The sequence below is a fragment of the Metarhizium acridum genome (assembly GCF_019434415.1).
Source record: "Metarhizium acridum strain ARSEF 324 chromosome Unknown scaffold_579, whole genome shotgun sequence".
NCBI classification, from domain to species: domain Eukaryota; kingdom Fungi; phylum Ascomycota; class Sordariomycetes; order Hypocreales; family Clavicipitaceae; genus Metarhizium; species Metarhizium acridum.
In genome coordinates, this window is record NW_027094047.1 from 76,016 (window position 1) to 96,135 (window position 20,120).

General features: G+C 41.2%; 3 protein-coding genes across 3 annotated transcripts; all 3 read left to right on the forward strand.

The window, feature by feature from the left end:
* Positions 1-2,536: 2,536 nt before the first annotated feature.
* On the forward strand, positions 2,537-5,362 carry J3458_021345 (uncharacterized protein). The gene has a single exon (XM_007816868.2). It carries the CDS (start codon positions 3,364-3,366, stop codon positions 5,128-5,130), a length of 1,767 nt encoding a protein of 588 aa, XP_007815059.2. The 5' UTR covers positions 2,537-3,363; the 3' UTR covers positions 5,131-5,362.
* Positions 5,363-8,590: 3,228 nt separating this feature from the next.
* Positions 8,591-9,298, forward strand: J3458_021346 (uncharacterized protein; the record flags this gene model as incomplete). Its single annotated transcript, XM_007816869.2, has 1 exon — positions 8,591-9,298. One exon carries the CDS (start codon positions 8,591-8,593, stop codon positions 9,296-9,298), a length of 708 nt encoding a protein of 235 aa, XP_007815060.2.
* A 322-nt stretch (positions 9,299-9,620) lies between these two features.
* On the forward strand, positions 9,621-11,274 carry J3458_021347 (uncharacterized protein). Its single transcript, XM_007816870.2, has one exon. It carries the CDS (start codon positions 9,762-9,764, stop codon positions 11,232-11,234), a length of 1,473 nt encoding a protein of 490 aa, XP_007815061.2. The 5' UTR covers positions 9,621-9,761; the 3' UTR covers positions 11,235-11,274.
* The last annotated feature ends 8,846 nt before the right edge of the window (positions 11,275-20,120 follow it).

Genomic DNA, 20,120 nt, shown 5'->3' on the forward strand with positions numbered 1-20,120 from the left:
ACCTGGGCTTCAATCCGCTCATCTTCCTGGTTGCTCCAGTCTAGATACGCCATCATTTCCTCTTTCGTCCATTCTCTGGACCCTGTCGCAGTGACGCGATGCTTCGACATTTGTTTGTAGTCCAAGCACCACTCGTAACTCCGCTTGTCGTATCTTTGTGGGAGCCCCATCGCTTTGCGATATTGCTGGTTGGTCTTGATGCTGCCAGCAGGTTGCGCAGCGTACCACGCATTTCTAGCAGCTACATATCTCTCATAAATGGCACCCGGGGAATCGTACCGCGGCTCTTCCAAGGTGACACCAGACAAAGACTGGACTTGCTCAACCGTTGGCCCTTCAACGGTCAACATTGGCGGACTGCCGGGCGCGTTGTTTGATGTGGCAAGCGACCCCAAGTCAGTCGACGTATTAAATCTCATGAGAGGAGATGAACGGATGGGTGGCATGCGTGCTGCAAAGGAAGAGGGTTGATCAATCTCTGCCAAGGCATCCGCCACTGCATTTGAACATTGCGACTGCTGGGTCGTTGGCACGATTTCCGGGGGGGCCTTAGAGACACCCGCAGGAGCCATTTCCGCCGTGGCACCTGAAAATGTGACTGAACTTCGAGCTTCCGGCAGAGGTACTACCGGCGACCCCTTGAACTTCAGCGGACAGGACCTCGAGGTCATAATGTGGCCTACCACGTGGCATGCGCTGCAAGTGGGAGCCTTTCTGTTACCCTGGATTCTCTCGAAACCGGATGGTTCGCGTCTTGTGCTCGTTAAGGGTTGAGTCCTATTTAGTTGGTTTGCAGCCCGGCGAGGTTCCAGAACAGGTTTTGGCAGTGCCACCCCTCGCTTTAAGTGCCAATGTGGGTGAAAATGCTCTAACAGAAGACCCTGAGCTTCTTCTTCCAGCTTCTCGAGGGTGTGGGAGCACGGCAACCCATGTGACGAAGTGAAAGTCTGACTACATAGAATCTGACGTGGCTCTTGTAGACATAACTGCCGTTGCCCCTGGACTTTGCGCAAAGCATCATGCGAAACCCTACCTCGTACTGCTTCGAACATGAGCCCGGATACATCTAGAGGTGTGCGTAACTGTTGCGAAGCTCGAATATGTTTAAGTTCCTTGAGTTGGTTTGCGATGGCATGCTTCATGGCTTGCCAAACGTCGAAAAGGTCCAAATTCGATTTCTTAATGTGTGCTTTCATCAGTGAATGGATACCCTCGGCCCTGGGAACGTTCCATTAGCGTCTTGTCAATTGCATATAGTATAAGCCACCTGCCTCGAGGTGGCCACATTGCCGAAATGCAAGTGCATATCCACCCATGCTTTAATGATCATCTCTTTGTACGGCTCGAGCCAATACATCTTGATATACCCTACACACTCTGGATATTTTTCGCCATACTTCAGTTCAAACTTGGCCAGGCGCTCGTCAAATATCTTTTCACTTGGTGAAGCAACAATCGAGTGCCAGGAGGTGTAGAATTCTTCCCATGTGTCATTTTCTGCCCGCTCTGAGGTTTCGTTTTCTTTCTGCACAAAAAAGGGCCGGCAGCGCTGGAGGACCGCTTTGTTGACATGCCAGAGGCAGAGGAGCGCTTTGGTCGTTGGAAACCAATGTGCAGCAGCGTTCATTGCAGCTAGGCATCGATCAGTCAAGACAACTGACGGAAGTTCACGCTGGTAAAGTGACCTGAGATGTTGTAACGCCCAAGAGTAATCCTCTTCCGATTCACCGGATAGAAATGCAAATGCGATACAGAACGACCGCTGGCTAGAATCTACTCCGACCATGTCGAGTAGCGGCATACCGTGTTTATTCGTCTTGTAGGTACAATCCAGCAATAATACGTCCGGGTTGCATTGTAAATACGCCACAGAGTCAGGATGGGCAAAGAAGATAGCCGTCAGTCGATTGTCTACATCCAAGCGGACGCGACACCAAAAGCCCTCGTTATCTAATTGGTCGACTAGGGCTTGAATGCTGCTCTGGCCTTCGCGAAGATCTCTCCTGGTTGCCGCAATCCGGTTGTATATATCCCGCTGAGTTGCAAGTGTTTCTGAGTGGTTATGGAGGTAGGTCCTTATTTCTCGAGGGGCAGTTCCAGACTTCACGAGTTTGGAGACGATCGCCGCATCTTTTCCCACAAGCTTGCGGTGGGCAGGGTGTGCAGAAGGATCATCGCTGGGCGCGTGATTATGTTTAGCACATTCGATGTCTGGTCGATGGCTCAAGACCCATGTACTACCATCTAGCGATTGCTTGGCTAGAACTGAAAACTTGCAGCCAGTTCTTCGGCTCGAAGTGCGTCGCACTCGATCAGTAGAAGGGCTTGGAGGAGGTTTATTCCTATCACAAGCGAATATTACTCTGACTCTGCCATTTGGTGTCTTGAGGGATTTCCCTGTTGTAAATGCGTACCCTCGAGGTTTCGCCCAAGAATTGATAGCATCAAGTAAGGACTCGCGTGATTCATATGTGCCTTCGGGTGGAAGAACGTCGTCAGGGAATGCTGCCTGATCCATGTTTCATCAATCTGATTGGCGCTGCAATGTGCAGTGGCTGCAGGAACATGCTGGGGCACAGGTTCTGTCCCAGCGCTAGAGGAGTGCTGACATAATTTGGGCACCTGGGTGCGCTAGTCTATTTGGGCACCCGGGTGCCCATGTATCAGTCGCCACGCTGCTTGCGGGACCGTGTGTTGCGTGGCGGATATGTGATTAAGCGATCGGGCGTGGCCGCTGCTTGCTGGCGAGGTTTCTCGTGGCCATTATTCATTTGGCGGGGTGCACTAGGCCCGGCAGTTGGCAACAGGTCTTGACGAGTAGCCCCTTGTAGCTCGGGCTTTATCGGGAGGATTTTCGATTGTGGTGTTGTTCATCCCCAGCCTGCGAAGCGACATGCCTGTTCTCGGACCGCCCTGGCCGTTTTCCCCCGCGGTCCTGGAATATATCGTCAGGGTGAGCGAGGGCTTCCTCGGCGAGTCGGTTGGTTGGTACGAGGTGAAAGAGTGTTTTTTCGTGGGGTTTCTCATCATGGTGAGAAGAGGATAAGGGGATGCTTGGAGGACGACTCGGCGAGAGAAGAAGGGGAAGGGCAAGGTCTTGTCAAGGCGAGCCAAGGCAGCCTTTTCTAGGGTCACAGCCAATCAACCATTGCGGTTCTGGTCAGCTACCCGCCCGCGATGCGCTCGCGTCAGGGCTGCTCGGCTGTCCACCTGCCAGCTTGAGGGCTGCACACCAGACACCAGTTGACGCGCGCGCTGATAAGGCCTTATCGGGTCAATGTCATGCCCATCCCAACTTGACGGCGTGAAACGGCTCATTTGCTTCTCGCAACCCTTCTCGCAACCCTTCCACCTAACCACACCATGCCTTCCTTTTTAGACCCGGTCCATTTCAATCAGGCTATGAGCAACCAGGCCATGCCTGTTCTCCAGGCAATCGCTTCAAACGAACACTTGCGACACCTGCGTCGCTTTGAGCGCGATGACCCCCCGCCCTATGTCTCGTCGAGCGAGTCATCGGATCACGAGGCAGATTTCATGGTACCGCCACGGTGTCGACAGATTCCAGAGGAGCTACAGGCCGTAATGGAGCGTCCCATTGACGACTACGAGGCTAAACTAATTGCTAGCTCTCTGAGACAGCACCTACGTCCTTATGATTTTTATTATGCGGAAGCCAAATTTGAGGAGAGCCGGTTTGAAGAAAATATTCCCAAGGGCCCGTTGCCCCCAGAGTTCAGAACACTGAATTTCAGTCGGCGCAAGGGTGTCGTTGTTCGTCACAACGTCAAACGTCGCTGGGAGAAGCTCGGCGTCTGGAATCCAGACTGGGGGTTTGCCGGGCGTCAAATGCAGCCTCGCGACAAGTACCAAGACTGGAAGTGGTGGTGGGAGCCCGCGATGGCAGTCAACGACCTTGGATCCGGGAACGATTATGAATACGAGCTCGCTGCACGCGCTGTGCGCCTGCGCCAAAACCTGGCGCGTGGTGAGTATGCCCCCGTGGTTCCCCGTTCTCACCCTGGACATCACACTACTGCCGCCGAAGCAGAGGCTTTCCTAATCTCTCGGCCCTGGTTCATCTTTCAGCTCGAGATGGCCGAGGAAGCTCACAGGTACATGCGCCTCTCCAATGAGGGCCATGGCCGCTACTCCTACTCGGTCCAGGACCAAGTCATCAAGTGGTGGAAAGAACGCGGGGACTGGCGAGACGAGTTCAACAAGAGCAACTGCGTCACGGCCTGGAAGTGGCGGCACGAGTCTCCCTCCCCAGAGCCCGAAGATCTGGCACCCCTCAATCCGATGAAGGAAAACCCGCTGGACGTGGCGGCGGAGATGGAGTTTACTCCTTCTGAGATTGATGAGCTAGAGACTATAAACCTCCCAAGATCGGAACAGCCCCAAGGTTTCTGGGTGGCTAAAATGCATGACTACACAAGGTATAACTTCCCTGGGATGATGGCCGACGTTCAAGCAGAAGCTGCGCAAGTCGAAAAAGAAAGACAGGCGTACCGTGCGAGGATGAGGGCCGAGGGGCAGGAACCCCGGCTTCACCCCGCCGCTGAATTCTTTCTCAAGAAACACGGGGCTTTGCACATGCTCGGCCGGCCGCCGCCAGCTGAGAACGAAGAGGTGTCCGAGCTACAGGAACACGCTGCTTCCCCTCCATCCCGAACGCGAGGCCTACGCCCCCGCCAACCGCGGGACCAGGTACACGAATCTCAAGAGCAGGGCGAATCTCTTCCACCGCTACCACGCCGTAGTGCCAGGATCGCGGCTAAGAAACGACCCGCAGAGTCCTCACCGATACAAACGGTGCCGAACAAGAGATCCAAGGTCGCAGTGGCACCAAAACCGGCAACACCAGTCACCCAGTCCTCGTCAAGGGAGACTCGCAACTCCAAGGCAAGACCCGGCCCTGGACGGCCCCCAGTAAAGGGGAAGACGGAGACTGGAGTGAAGCGAGGGCCGGGTCGTCCGAGAAAGAAGAAGGGGTCAAACATACGCTCCGCCGTGCAGACGAAACCCCAGAGGACAACCGCCCCTGCTAGGCCCAAGAAAAGCAGGGATACAGAAACAGACACCTCAAATGTAGCCAGGAAACGCGGGCGGCCAAGGAAGAATAGATGAGTGGGAGCCAATTCCCATTCCTACCGGAGACAGCTTGTATACATGCCTGTAGCGTCATTTATGTGCGTTTTAATATGTATTCACTGACATACTGCTGTGGATTATTGTACTATATTCCGAGATGGCCAGGTGCCTGGTTTGGTTGAATAGTTTTTGCCTCCCGCTAGAATTATGCCCAAGTGACATGTTAAAATTACAGGAAGTCGGACACTAGCTTATGAGTAGAGAATTCTGTTTCTCGGGGGAAGAAGTTCGGCTGTAACCCCATCGCATTGCCATTGCACGCTCCAATGTTGATATGAGACATGATTGGCCGTGCTATATTCAGACAAAGGATCAGTATCGTTTCATGCACCCAATTTCGGCCTTGTTCACGGTACCAATCCACATGTCTTCCTTTGCCAAACTCCAAACTCAACAAAACGTCCACGTGCGCTGGGGCCCTCTTCTTTTTTTTTTTTTTTTTTTTTTTTTTTTTTTCTTTTATGGACCACAGCGAGTCGCGACATTCGGAGGTGTCATTTCACGCCTTGGTTGGTTTTCTATAATTTTTTCAATTATTAGTCTACACTGGGAACGAACATTATGCTGCTCAGTCTGTGAGAGTGGCGTTCCTACTCCCAAGATGTAACATCACCGCCACTGTCGCTCTCATTTCTTTTCATTTCTCTTCTTCCTCCGAATGTTACTATGATGGGAGTCTGCATAACCCTTTTCTAGTGACTGTCGTGCCTGGGTTGCCATCGGGGGGAAATCCATCCATCTACACTTGTATGCCAATCGTTTCAATTACATAGATGCTTCTGGTCAATTTTTTTTTGAAGGACCCCGATTCGCGAATCTCTGCCACCTCTTCCTGAAACCCGCAACGACAAGACTGCATCCGGGCGGCATGGAACGGATCTTGCTTGCACGCACAGCCATGTAGCTTGTCTCAACATGTTTGACTTACCACGAGTCAGGACATGGCTTCTTTACTCCAAGAGCACTCGATGGTTATTGTGAGCTGTCACGCGTCATGGTGGAGTCTAGACCAAGATAAACACAGATGCTCAGTAGAGCTACTTTCAAAAACGAAGCTGTCCATTCGTGTATTGGAGCCGAAATTCTGACACGGTTGACCGTTTTATTATATTTATTTTGGGTGAATCGGGTCCGTTTAAAATACAAAACGTACGTGGAGTATGGTTCGTTCTTGTTTTCTCGGGTTCAAAGGCGGACACATCACCGCTGTGTACCATAACAGTCGTATTTCCTGAGCCGACTGGGGAGTAGTCACATTTGTGATTTCCTGTAGGTGAGCGTCCCGTGGGCAGACTAGTCATTGCAAACATCGCAAAACAAGGGCGCTCTTATTGCATAGCAATTGGCAGCCCGTTTGTGGAGCATTCCGTTACTTGTAAGGCTGTCCGGCATCTCCAGTTCTCGTTCGTACATCTCTTCTTTCTAGGCCGCTAATTTGGCATGGCAAGACGAGCCCATGTTGTCCATCCTCGGTAATACCGTGTGTCTCCTCAAAACGACTGGAAAAAGTAGGCTGGCTCGATTACTAGGCCTCCTAGGGGCGAAGCAGCACCGCTGTGATATGTGAGTGATTGGGATGCTTCAGATCGTCACAGAGCTGTGTATTTATTAGCAAAATCCACTATTTATAGTATTAGCTCATCAAAAGCACTTACATGAGCTTCATTGCGTGCATTTTGCAAAATAACAGCGAACAGCACGAAATGCATCTAGCCGAGCTTTTCTCAGTCAAAGCCGGTCATGGTATTGGCTGAGGCAGTTGGAGCCCTAAGATGGATGAAGCGTGAATATGTCTAATAATTTAATTTTAATGCCGCAAGTTGAGTACGTAACTCCAGGGACAGCTTGTAAGACGTCGTGGCCCTGAAAAGTATAAACCGCATGATTCTTGCGTTGAAAATGGAGCCTGTGTTATGCCAACTTGCCTGTTGCGGCCAAATATAACAGCGATGTATGAGTCCGCTTTTGGACATGTGTGCTGTCGGTTGCCTACTTGTCTTCCAGTCCTGCTATTCAATGTATCCTCATAATTGTAATTACTCAATGCTTGGGAGTCAGTGAGTCGAGATGCCGCGACATGATGGTGTATGGCTGAATTCTGTATAATCGGCGGATGGTGCGCAAATTCCAAGGTAGTGTCTCTCTATTTTACATGAGCACTTTACTCTTGATGCATTTGGATCAGGTTGGTAGCATTCACCTGCTAGACGCAAGTCCAGGTGCACCCGCTCATCTCCGAGGGCGAATTCCGATACTTTGACAACTCATGGAAGAGAAGGAATATGCGGGTTACGTGCTAGCGCCTCGTAGGCGTAGACCAAATGGGCTACACAAATACCAAGTACAAACATGTCTGCACCGCCTGTCCAGTTTGCTGACCAGACACTTGTTGATATTCGCCAGTAAAAGTACTCGCCGCTCTTTCAACGACTCTCTACTCCTTCCCGCACCATGTTATTCAGCCCGCGGCAATGCTTCTCTAAGCGCCTTGCAGTCAACGCTTGGCCAAGACACTTGCGAAAGGTTAACGCTCAAAGACTCATCACCGGAGGAAGTGACGCTTACTTCTGTTGTGCCTAGGCTCCGAATGTCGACCCCATGTTACGACCTAGGTCGGCATCTGGGACGCTGAGACCCTTTTACACCCATTTTCAATGCCTTTGGATATTTTGAGGGTCGCCAAGGACAGATAGCCTTCAAAAAAATCTGGACTTGGGTCGGCAGAGTGAAGGGCGGCGGCGTTCTGTGCCGGACGGAGTGAGCCTTTTGCTGTCTCACGCAAGTTCGAATTGATGTGTACATGGCACAGAGAGTATTTACTAAACGTCAGCTATGAGCTTGTAAGGGATGACAACAACGTTACTATTATCATGGACACGGGACGCACGAAAAACATGACTACACCATGCAAGAGTGTCGAGCAAGATTTGTGTAGTTGTGGAATCGCTATCCCAGTTGCAATAATTGCTATCAATGTAGGTTACAGTGTGGCGGCGCTACAAACAAGTTGCTTCCTTGCTAAATGAATATCTGTTGCAAGGTCAACCTAACTTCCTTGTTACAAAGTCTTCATCCCCAGCACTGCTCTTCCATCGAGACGGCGCAAAAACACTACTCACCAAGCCGATGAGAAGAGCAGTGACTAGCCCAAAGACTCGAGAGGCTCAAGTCATGCCGAGAATTGAGGATTGCGCCCCGTGGATCGTCGTCAGCCACTGTCGAAAGCGTCCACGTAATGACGTACACCAGGCACATCAACCAGCCCAACCCAGTTCCAGTCGCTCTGCGCTTTGATAACTTGATTCAGATATCAGACTATTTGCCATGGCAGAGTAATCCAGACTTTTCGCATTCTCGACACTCACTTGCCGGGCGCCGTTTTCTCGCTATTGGTCCATGAGCTCGCGACCATCGCCCCGACTGCATAGACACTGCGATGCCTTTATCAGCGAAGGCAGTATTTAGCAAGTCCAAGGCACCGTCTAGTTTGCCCTCTAGCGACTTCATTCCACGATTCACGCCGTCGCAAGGCGCTCTCGTTTGCGGCGGATGTGTAATCATTGACCCTACACTACGCAAGGTTGCCTTCATTCACGACCCGTCCACCGGCATCAACCAGCTTCCCAAAGGTCGAAAAAACATTGGCGAAGACATCCATGCCGCCGCGCTGCGAGAGGCGCGTGAAGAAACAGGCTTGCACGTCGCTCCTCTCCCCCTAAAGGGCCTGACCCGCGCAACGCCAACGGCGCAAATACTCGGCCAACTCGTGCATGAGGAGGGAGTCGCAGCAGATGCAGCTGGAGAAGATGAAGAAGGAGGAGATGTCTGGGAAGATGTAGATGAGGAGGGGACCAACACGGAGCGTGCTAGCGGTCTGACCGGTTGGGCACACCATTGTGAGCCTTTAGGTATTACGACATATCGGTGTGAGATGACTCTTGCTTTCAAGATTATTTTCTGGTATGCAGCCCAAGCGGATTCACTCGAGGACCCCAGACGGGATACAAAGGAGCGCTGGGAGCAGCAGTATGAGCTGAAGTGGGTGGATGCAAAGCGAGCCTCGACACACACGACGTTCAAGGCGGACGGCCAAGCCATGGAAAAGGCACTGGCGGATATGCGTCGCTCTGGATATGAAATTTAGCACATGTGCCGGCCACACTGTGGTGGTTACGGCCTTGACACGCAATCCCGGCGGCCGTGTCGGGTTAGTCCCGAGTCCCGGGCCCCCGGCTTTCACAAGTCCATCGGAGACGGAGCAAAACCCCAATGTCCAGCCACCAATTATTCCACTACCTAGCAGCCTTGGGCCCATATTGTAGCCGAAGAGGGAAATTCTTTCGAAGACTTGCACTAACTAATACATGGGTATGTGCGTTGCCGACTGGGGCCGGGAGTGCCTCGGCATTGAGAATGCACACCACCCGACCATTGCTCGCCTACCTGACCTGCTCTATCCACGACCCGTCAGCGGTGTCTTGAGGAGTTGCGCCGGGTCCTTTCCGACCCTGTGGGCCAGCCGGGGTTTGATAAGAGACGGATCCTGCACCTATAATTGCCATCCATCGTGAGCATTCCGCGACTCGTGTCCTGGTACAAGACAATACATGATGGCCAGCGCTCCAGATTTTGACGTCGTCATCATCGGTGCCGGCATATCAGGCATCAACACTGCGTACCGCATCCAGTCCAACTTTCCCAGCTGCAAATATTGCATCCTCGAAGCGCGAGACGCCATCGGCGGAACGTGGCATCTCTTCAAGTACCCCGGGATCCGGTCCGACTCGGACCTGTTCACGTTTGGCTTCCAGTGGTACCCGTGGAATCGGAACAATCCCATCGCCACTGGCGAGTCCATCCTGGAGTACCTCGCCGAGGCGTCGTCAAAGTACGGCATAGACAAAAACATTCGGTTCAGGCACAAACTGCAACATGCCTCGTGGTCTACAGAATACCAAGAATGGACACTGTCAGTAGCCCGAGGCAACAAAGCCACCTCCATCTCGTCTCGGTTTGTCGTCTTTGGCACCGGATACTACGACTACGGCACGCCGCTGCAAACCCACATTCCCGGCCTCGACAGCTTCGCAGGACAAGTGGTCCATCCCCAGTTCTGGCCCGACAAGCTGGACTACGCCGGCAAAAAGGTCGTCGTCATCGGCTCAGGCGCCACCGCCGTCACCCTCCTACCCAAACTCGCCGAAAAGGCCAGGCTGGCAACCATGCTCCAGCGAAGCCCGACGTACATTGTCGCGCTGCCCAACCGCTCAGCAAGCTCCTTGGTCGACTATATTCTTCCCCGCGCCGTCGCGCTGCGGCTGAAACGGTTGCGCTGGATCATCACGTCCCGCCTCTTCTTCCTGTTCTGCAGATCCTTCCCCTCGGCCGCAAGATGGCTGTTTAGACGCGGGACCCTGCGCCTCCTACCGACCACCATGTCCTTTGACCCTCACTTCAACCCCAAGTACGACCCTTGGGCGCAGCGGCTATGTGTCTGCCCAGACGGCGACTTCTACAAGGCCCTGCACACGGGACACGCCGACGTGGTCACTGGCACCATCAAGTCCGTCACGTCTGCTGGCATCCAACTCAACTCGGGCGGCTTCCTAGACGCCGACATCATCGTCACAGCGACAGGCCTAAAAGTCCAGCTCGGCGGCGGCGCGACGCTAGACGTGGACGGCGAGCCGGTGGCCCCGGCGGACAAGTTCATGTGGAGGGGCGCCATGTTGCAGGATGTCCCCAATGCCTTCTTCGTCATGGGGTACACGAACGCTTCCTGGACCCTGGGTGCCGACGCGACTGCTACCTTGGTCGTGCGGCTGTTTCGGACTCTTGAGCAAAACGGCAGCACGAGCATGGTGCCAAGGGTGCAGAACCCCGAAGCCATGCAGCCGACGTCGCTTCTGGATCTGAATTCGACGTATGTGAAGGCGGCGGCGGGCGCAATGCCCAAGGCCGCGACCAAAGGCGTCTTTGCGCCGCGGGACAATTATTTGGCTGACGACTTTCGCGCAAAGCACGGGAGTCTGGATGGCTTGGAGTGGGTTCGGAGGGGGTGTGGGAATGGAAAGGTATAGCGTGTATGAGTTTTTGACATGAGCAGTTTTTGTAGCTAATATACAGCTTTTGTGTTCAATAATATACTTGATGTTTCTGCTAATCTATAGCTTCCTGGCATTGAACATCGTGAATAGGCAGTCTGTTGCCTGATGTGAGTTTTTCTGGACGGTACAGGTCTCTCAGCAGGCCTTTAGCTCGACTTCATCCTCGCCATGCAGTGTGTCTAATCCCATCAAGTGTTTATTTGTCCCATTTAGATTTGGAGCACGCCAGTTGTCGTTCGATTCGCGGCGGGTCGAGCTGTGAGGCGTCAACGCATGACGTTGGCGTAGGCAACACATACGTTGAACCAAGGAGCCTAACCAATGAGGATATACAGATATATGTATTACCATGTATATATTGAGTGCTGTTGGTCAGTCTATACTGCGACGCTTAGCAGAACACATGGTACGCAAGATTACTGAGGGCGCGGACCTGACATCATTTATTGTTGGGAAAACAAACTGTAGACGCCCCCAAGTTATGACCCTGGCTGCTAAAATATTATGTACTTCTTCCAACAATTATGTAAACAGCCTCGATAATTAGACACTGCTTCTACCCCTGCAATAGCCCAACGCTTATATTCCAACCAAGTGACTTGTTTCATCGACCAAGATGAGCAGAAGTGTCGTCCATGACCACTGAAGCCCTTCCGTCGTATGACGCATACTCGGGCACCGTGCAGCTCCCCCGCACACGTCAAGCACCGACAGCATACTCAACCAGTGGCAACGCAACCTACTGCAGAAGAGACGTCCCCGATAGTGATTGATCTAGAAGACGATTTCACACGGAAAAGCCTCACAGCACTCATCTCTAACCCAAGGGAGCCTTCAAGGCCAGTCTACACTGTGGACTACCGGACGTTTAAGAATCCACATGTCCCTTTGAGACAAAAGGCAACAGATCGTATTTTCGGCAGCGGAACTTTAAACGGTCAAACGGTTCAATTTTTCGGCAAGGTCTCTTTCAGAGTCCGTCACGCTAGTCAAGATTTTCAATCCTTGTCGTTGCAGGGCCTTGATGTCCATAGAGGAACGCATCAAAATTATCATATGGGATAGACATTTACTCATTATTACACTACAATACATACACGGTTAAACCTACCATGAAAAGTACAACAACTTCTCACCAGAGCCTGTTTCTAATTTATTGGAGACCCCTCCGGGATAATATTATATAGGAAGCTCCCAGGCAAACAGCTTATAATATCAATAGAGGTCAAATACCCAGATAAGGGGTTGTGTGGGATTCCTGGGCTTTTCTCGCACAGTTTCTACTCTATGCGCACTCACACTGATACGGGGAGGGTGAGCAGTAGAACAGACATGCCAATAATCGATATCCCACCAAGAATACCGTCCAGGTCACTAAAGGGCAGGAAAGTCCCAAGTGGGACTAAGACTAAGACCGTCACCATGTCACCTGATCTGAGACAACAGCTTAAAGCAAGAACCCTAATTTGAGGATTTGAAAAGGTCTGAGCCAAGCCAAGCTGCGCTCAATCTCGAGCTTTTGAGCCAACATAATAAATAGTCGTGCTCGCTCTTGAGCCATGATTTGGGGAGGAGATGACGCTGTTGACAAGAGAGTGATGTGTTCCAGGTCTTGGGGCTTGTCAAGGCTGAAATTGGCATCTTATGGCTTATTCTGGACAATTCTCATGGCATTTTCTTGGATTATTTACAGAGGAAAAAAGTGTGGTCAATCTGCCCTTCCGGAGTTCTTACGCAGCGTACCCAGGCCTAACGTTCTGTCTCTTTGTAACATAAACACCAACTAGCTAGCCCTTTCCCTTTGAGCTCAAGCTCTGCTACAGGATTAGGCAAGATGAAGCTCCCTAAGACTGCTGCCGCTGCCTTGGAATATGAATTTGTGCAAGGAGAGCCTGTATGTATACGTGTACAAATATTCAAGGCTAAAGTGAAAGGGGTTAGCAGTGTTTTTCCGCCTAAGTAGGAAAGTTGTGGACGTTTAAAGCAGATAGATTTACCCAAATGATCATCCGTAAGTGGACAGCGGTACGGAATGCGAACAGATAAGCCGCTTAGAAAGCCTGAGAACTTGACCTTGGCGATGCTCTAATACCCAGTGGACAGAGTCCATTTATTCGCCGCTGTATGCATGAGCGCTGTAACCCACATCGCTCCACAAGATGATACACACACATTTAGGCTGCCACACCCTCGTATGTAATTTACGTGTAATTAAATGGAAATCGTGATCTATTATTATTTTCGCGTTTTTTCGCGTTAAGTTATAACCTAATTAAGGGTATTATAATATATAGGGTTTTTAGTAGCGTATAATAAGGTAATTATAGTAAATTTTTCTCTCCTTTAATAATATTATTAAATTTATTAATATAATTAATTAAGCTCTTAAACATCTTTATTAAAGCTATTCTTATTATTTTTTAATCCTCCGGGCAGGGACAATTACGGACCCAGCAATTAAAGCAAGTAGCAGTACTAGATCCTATGGGAGTTAGCGGAGCCAGGCCGGAGCCAGGGCATGGGAACAATCTTACCAGAGATAGCATAACAGAGATAGGCTCGGCTCTCCTCCACGCCGGTGGCGACTCGGGCCACATAGGGTAAGCATAGAATTTAGCGCTAAGCGCTAACCTGTACGGATATTAACACGATGCTGGGCCGGAGTCAGAGCATTGACAAAAAAACTACACTACATGTAGTTTTTTAGTGTAGTTTTTAGTGTAGTGTAGTTTTTGTAGTTTTAGTGTAGTTTAACTACACTATAATTACATTTATAGTGTAATATGTAATTATAAGGGCTTTAAAAGTAGACTTATAAGCTTATAGAAATAACTAAAAAATACTGTAATTTTAGCTTATTATAATACTATAAAAATATTCTTTATAAGTTAATTAATAAGTAAGATATTAAAGTTTAAAGAATTCTAAAAATAAAGATATTAACTTAATTTATTTTAAGTATTTAATAAGAAATAAATGCTTTTTAAATGTTATTTATATATATATAATATATGTTATTAATATAAAAATTTAAAATATATTTTTTTTACTTTAATTATATGTAAATAATATATTAAAATATTTTTAGTTTTTATTTATATTTTATTTAATTAAAATAAATCTATAAAAGTAAGTAATAAGTATCTTTATATTTTATATAAGTTATTTTAATAGCTTATTAATATAAAACGTATAACTTTATTTAATATATATTAATAAAATTTATATAAATTATTTATATATAATTATATATGTTTTTTAATTTAATTAATATATATTATTTATATTAAAGTAAAATTATATATATTATTAATTTATATATTATAAAGTATTTTATAAGCTTAAATATATATTTAATATAATTAATCTTATATATATAAAGATTAATATAAATATTAAAAACTTTATTCTTAAGTTTTTTTTATTCTATATATTAAAACTATTATAACTTTATAAAAAAAAGAGTTTAAAAATAAGAGTAATATTATTTTAAAGCTTATAATCTTAGCTATTTAAAAATATTAACCCCACTTAACTTCACCTATTAATTATAAAGATAATAAAGCCGCGGTATTTAGTAGGGTAAGTTAACTAAAGTAAAACGCTATAGCATTTTACTTTACTTTAATAAAAAACGCTATAATTTCTATTTCCTAATATCTCTACGAATACTTGATTAAAATTTATAAGCTTATAATTAATTAATAGCTTTTAAAAAGCCCTTTAATTTAATATTAATTGCATAATTATAAGTCTAATATTCTAGGAGTTATATTCGGTTAAAGTTTTAAGATATAAAGATTTCCTATAAGCTGTATATACATGTTTTAAGTGATAAAATAGCATATTATCATATAATATAACGCCTTTAATATATTATAAGTATACTAGCTTTTTTAATTATTTCACTATAGTTACATTTTCTCGTAAAACTATTCTATTATTTTCCACACGAATATACATGTTTAAGGGGTAAGTTAGGTATTTAAAAAAATGCCTAAATTCTAAGGTTTTTAAAACCGTTTATATTATAAATTTATTTTATATATTAATTATATTCTTTCGCTTTAAAGTTTAAAACCTTTCTTTTCTACATTAATCTTCTTACCCTTATAACTCTATAAATACTTAACTTTTATTTAAACTTTTTTTATTATTAAATAGCCTTAAATTTAAGCTATCTTATAAAAACTATCTATTATTTAAAACCTACCTTTATAATAGATTAAAATCCTCTTAGAATTACACCTCTTATTATTACGAATAATTTAAGCTTTTCTTAGTAAACTTTAACTAAAAAAGACTATACAAATAATAAGAGCTATTAATTTCGTATAAAATTATATATTATTTAACATAACCTTTTTTCTTATAAGGTCTTAGCAGTTAATTTAAAAAAACCACGAGAAATCACCTTTTTTTATAGCTAGCTAAGCTATAACTTTACTTTTACCTACTTAGCTAGCCGTTTTTAGTCCTTTAATAGTTTAGTATATTATAGGAAAAGACATTCTATTATTATAGTATTAAAAGCTAAAGAAAACGATAAAATAACTAGTAAGTTACTTCTTTTATTATTTTATATCTTATTATATTATTATTTTATATCTTATTATATTATTAAGTTATATATTTATAATATTATAAATTTATAATTTACTAATATACTTATAAATAGTCCCTGCTATTATAGAATTACCTTTAATTTCTGACTTTTTAACCGAATCTAGCTTTTCTAGCTTTTTAAGAAGCAATAAAAGACCTAAAAATAATACTATTACTAGTAGTAGTAATGGATTTTCTAAGGATACTACTCTTATATTAGCTCTTAAATTTATGCTTTAAAATAACCTATCTTTTACTACTATAACTAGTAAAAGCTTTAAAAAGCTTTTAAGTTATTATTACAAGTAAGTTTATATTATTATATTAATATATAACTTAAATATAATATATTATACTAATATTAAGTTATTTTAGTTATAATATTAGCTTTTTTCATTATAAAGGCCTTATATCTTACATGAAAATATTATATTCTAATATAAAAAAGAATATAATAAATAAAATTTAAAATTAAGTTAATAAAATAGGTTTTATATTTATTTAACTTAATATTTAGACTTCTATTAATTCTAAATTATATTTAGAGGTTATAGCTAATTGGTTAAACCCCTAATTTAACTTAGAATATTATTTAATTGGTAAGTATTCTTATATTTATATTATTATTATTATTATTATTATTATTATTATTATTATTATTATTATTATTATTATAATTTAAAAGCTAATTATATATTTAGGATTTAAATATTTACCTACTAGCTATACCGGCCATTTAATTAATTTAATTTTTAATGAATTATTAACTGAATATAATATAAACCCTAAAAACATTATAAGGTTAATAGTTTATATATAAAATAATATTAATTTATTAACTTTTTAATTATAGCTTTACTAGAGATAATAGTTCTAATAATAATACCTTTTTATCTTCTTTTTTAAACTTATATTCTAAAAGGTATAAAAAGCCTTTAAATATTTATTGTATAGCTTATATTTTAAATATAGTAGCTAAAAATATAATATTTATATTTATTAACGAAATAATAAATACTAAAAATATTAAAGATTATATAAATAGCGAATTTGTATATTATTCTACCGAAGAATTCAACGATTTATCTACTAAAAAAAGAATAAAATTTAATAATTTAATTCCAGGTATTTATTATATTACTTATTTTAAGTTATTTTATATAATTTAAGCTAATTATAAAATAGGAAATATTAGAAAAGTTAAAAGAATAGCTATTCTTATTAAAAATAACTAATAACTTTATTTATAATAGTTAAAAGCTTTAAAAGAAGCTAAAGATAAAGGATTTATTACTAAAAATAGTAATCTTATAAAAATACTATTAAGTAAGTTATTAATTCTATATTATAAATATTATTTAAAGCTTTAAAAGCTTATAAATAGTATTATTAATATTAATAAGTTATAATAAGTATTAATAACTAACTTTACTTATATTAGTAAACGTAATAAGATGGAATTTAACCTATAAAATGCTTTACACAGCTATTTTACTAGTAGAACCTATTAAAATATTACAGAAAAAAACGAATTTAATAGCTTTTAAAGATACTAGCTTAACTACGTAAGAATAGGCTAATTTAAATACTTTAATAAGTATTTTAGAGATTTTTAATTAGCTTATAATATAATTATAAAGCTAATCTTATAATACTATAAGTTTAGTATGTTTTTTTCTAATAAGAATTTATACTTTACTTTAAGATATATTAAAAGATTAAAAAAGTTAGCTTAAAAATATAAGTTTTATAATATTTATAATTTTATTTTAAATTACTAACTATTTTATAATTAAATACTTATAATCTATTAGTTAAGGTCTTTATTTTAGCTTTAAAAAAAGGCTTATATAAATTAAATTACTATTTTCCTAAGAATATTAATAGTAATTATAATTTTTAGAAGCCTTATTTATTTGCTATTATATTAAACCCTAGGCTTAATTTATAATTAATTAAAAATCAATTAAGTATTAATTCTAATACTATTAATTAACTATTAAAAGACTTAAAAGCTAAATATAAAGAGTAAGTTATAATTTATTATATATAATATATATTTTGAATTTCTTAATAACTAATTATATAATAGAACCTATTACGAATATATAAAAGACCCTAAAAATAAAGCAATTCCTTATATAAAATTAGAAGAAATTTCTTCTACTTCTAAAAAATTAACTAAAAATACGAATAATACTTAAATTAAAGTTAATTTATCATAACCAGCTAATTTAGCTTCTTATAATAATATTAGGCTTTAAAAAAAGCCTAGCTTATTTAATAACTTATTTTTAAAGCCAAAACTAAAGCTATTAAAAAAACTAAAAAAAATAAGATTTCTAGTTATTTAAAGCTTAATTTTAGAGAAGATACGGTATTTTTAATCTTTTATAATCTTTTATAATATTATTTATACATTTATAATTATAAGTTAACTTTTAATAGTAAGATACATTTATTTGGTAGGCTAATTCTACTAAATCTTTCCTAATTCTTTCTATAATAGCCCGAAAATATTTAGCTATTCTAGCTACTTTAAGAGCTATAAAAGGGAGTTTTAACTAGGGAACTAATATTATTACTAAGCGAAGAACTGCTTTATTACATGAAAATATTCGAATTATTTTATTATTAAAAAACTAGGTTAAAAATAAGAATAAAAGGGTGGAAAATAAGAGATATTATAATTTATTTTTATATTCTAGTAGAAATTTAAAAGAAAAAGAAGAAGAAGAGAAAGAAGAAGAGAAAGAAGAAGATAAAAATAAAGTTTTAATTAATTCTAATAAAAATAAGGATATTTTTAAGTTTAATTATATAGATATTAGTAAGAATATAGAAGAAGAAGAAGAGAAGGAAAATATTTATAATTCTAATACTTAATTTGATATTAAAAGGGTTTTTTTATTATTATTTTTTATTTTATATAAAAGAGTAAAATTTTAGCTTTATAAAAGTTTAAAAAGTAATATTTAAAGTTAACTATATAAAGAGTTATTTAAATTTATATTTTATATAAATTTATATTTAATATTTTTATATTTAAGTTATAGGGTAATAAGTTAAATCTCTTTTTTTATAAAGTATTTATATATAAATAATAGGATTTTTTTCCTTTATTAAATTAAGTAAATTATAATTATAATTATAATATAAAGTAATACTTACTTACTTAATATAAATCCCTTAAATTTCCCTTATACTTTCTCTTATTTTTATATTTTTATTAGTTTTTTAATCCCTATTTTTAGCTTATTTAAGCTAGCTAATCCCTGCTTACTAATACTGATATTAGGAAGTAAATTTAGCTTTATTTTAGCTTACTAATTATATTAGCTAATAATAGCTTATAAATTAATTAATATTACATATTACACTAATTTTTAAAATGTAATATAGTGTAGTAAAACTACACTACACTACACTACACTAAAATTCACTAAAAACTATAAAACTACACTACTTTTAATGCTCTAGCCGGAGTAGAATAGAGGTACTTATAGTAACCTTTTACTTAATAGCCTTTTTCTCCTAGGTAAGCGTGAGTATCTTACCCTTAAAAGGGCTATTCTTTTATAGTTAAGTTAATATTACTATTAAACTAGAGTTAATTAATTAGTTAAGGCGTACCTTAAGGGTAGCGTTAAGCATAATTATTTTAAAAATAATAAGCTTTTATAAAATATTAATAGAAAGATATTAAAACTAAGCTAGAGTTAAGTAAACGTATAAAGTAAAATAAACTAATATACGATTAAAAATAGCAAATAAGATAAGGGAGAGAGACGCCTAGCGTTAGGCTAATATTAGGTAAGAACTTACCTTAAATCAAAAAAAGCTTATAGAAGCTATATAAGACGAGAAAAAGCCTAAAAAAATAACGCGCGTTAGCTAAATTCGCCTAAAAAACGCCTAAAAAATAAGCTAATATAAGCACGACTTTAATAAGCTTATAAAGAGAGCTAAAAGCTATTATAAGGCTAGCCTAATATTAAAGGCTATAAAAAGAGGTTATACGTACGAAAATTAAGGGTTTAAAGAAGAAAGAAAGAAAGGAAAATTAGTAGCTTAATTTAAAGCTCTTATAAAGGCTATAATAGGCCTTAAATAGCTGGTAATAGCTAGCTAAGCCTAGCTAAGTAGCCCTAAAAGTAAGGATAAAGTAAAGTTTACTATAATACATTAATTATACTAGGAATATCTAGGATATAGCGTTACGCTAGGCCTAAAATAATACGATATAATATAACG

Excerpts from the sequence above, each read along its gene's own strand:
- J3458_021345 (XM_007816868.2), top strand. The coding sequence starts at position 3,364 with ATGCCTTCCTTTTTAGACCCGGTCCATTTCAATCAGGCTATGAGCAAC.
- J3458_021347 (XM_007816870.2), top strand. The coding sequence starts at position 9,762 with ATGATGGCCAGCGCTCCAGATTTTGACGTCGTCATCATCGGTGCCGGC.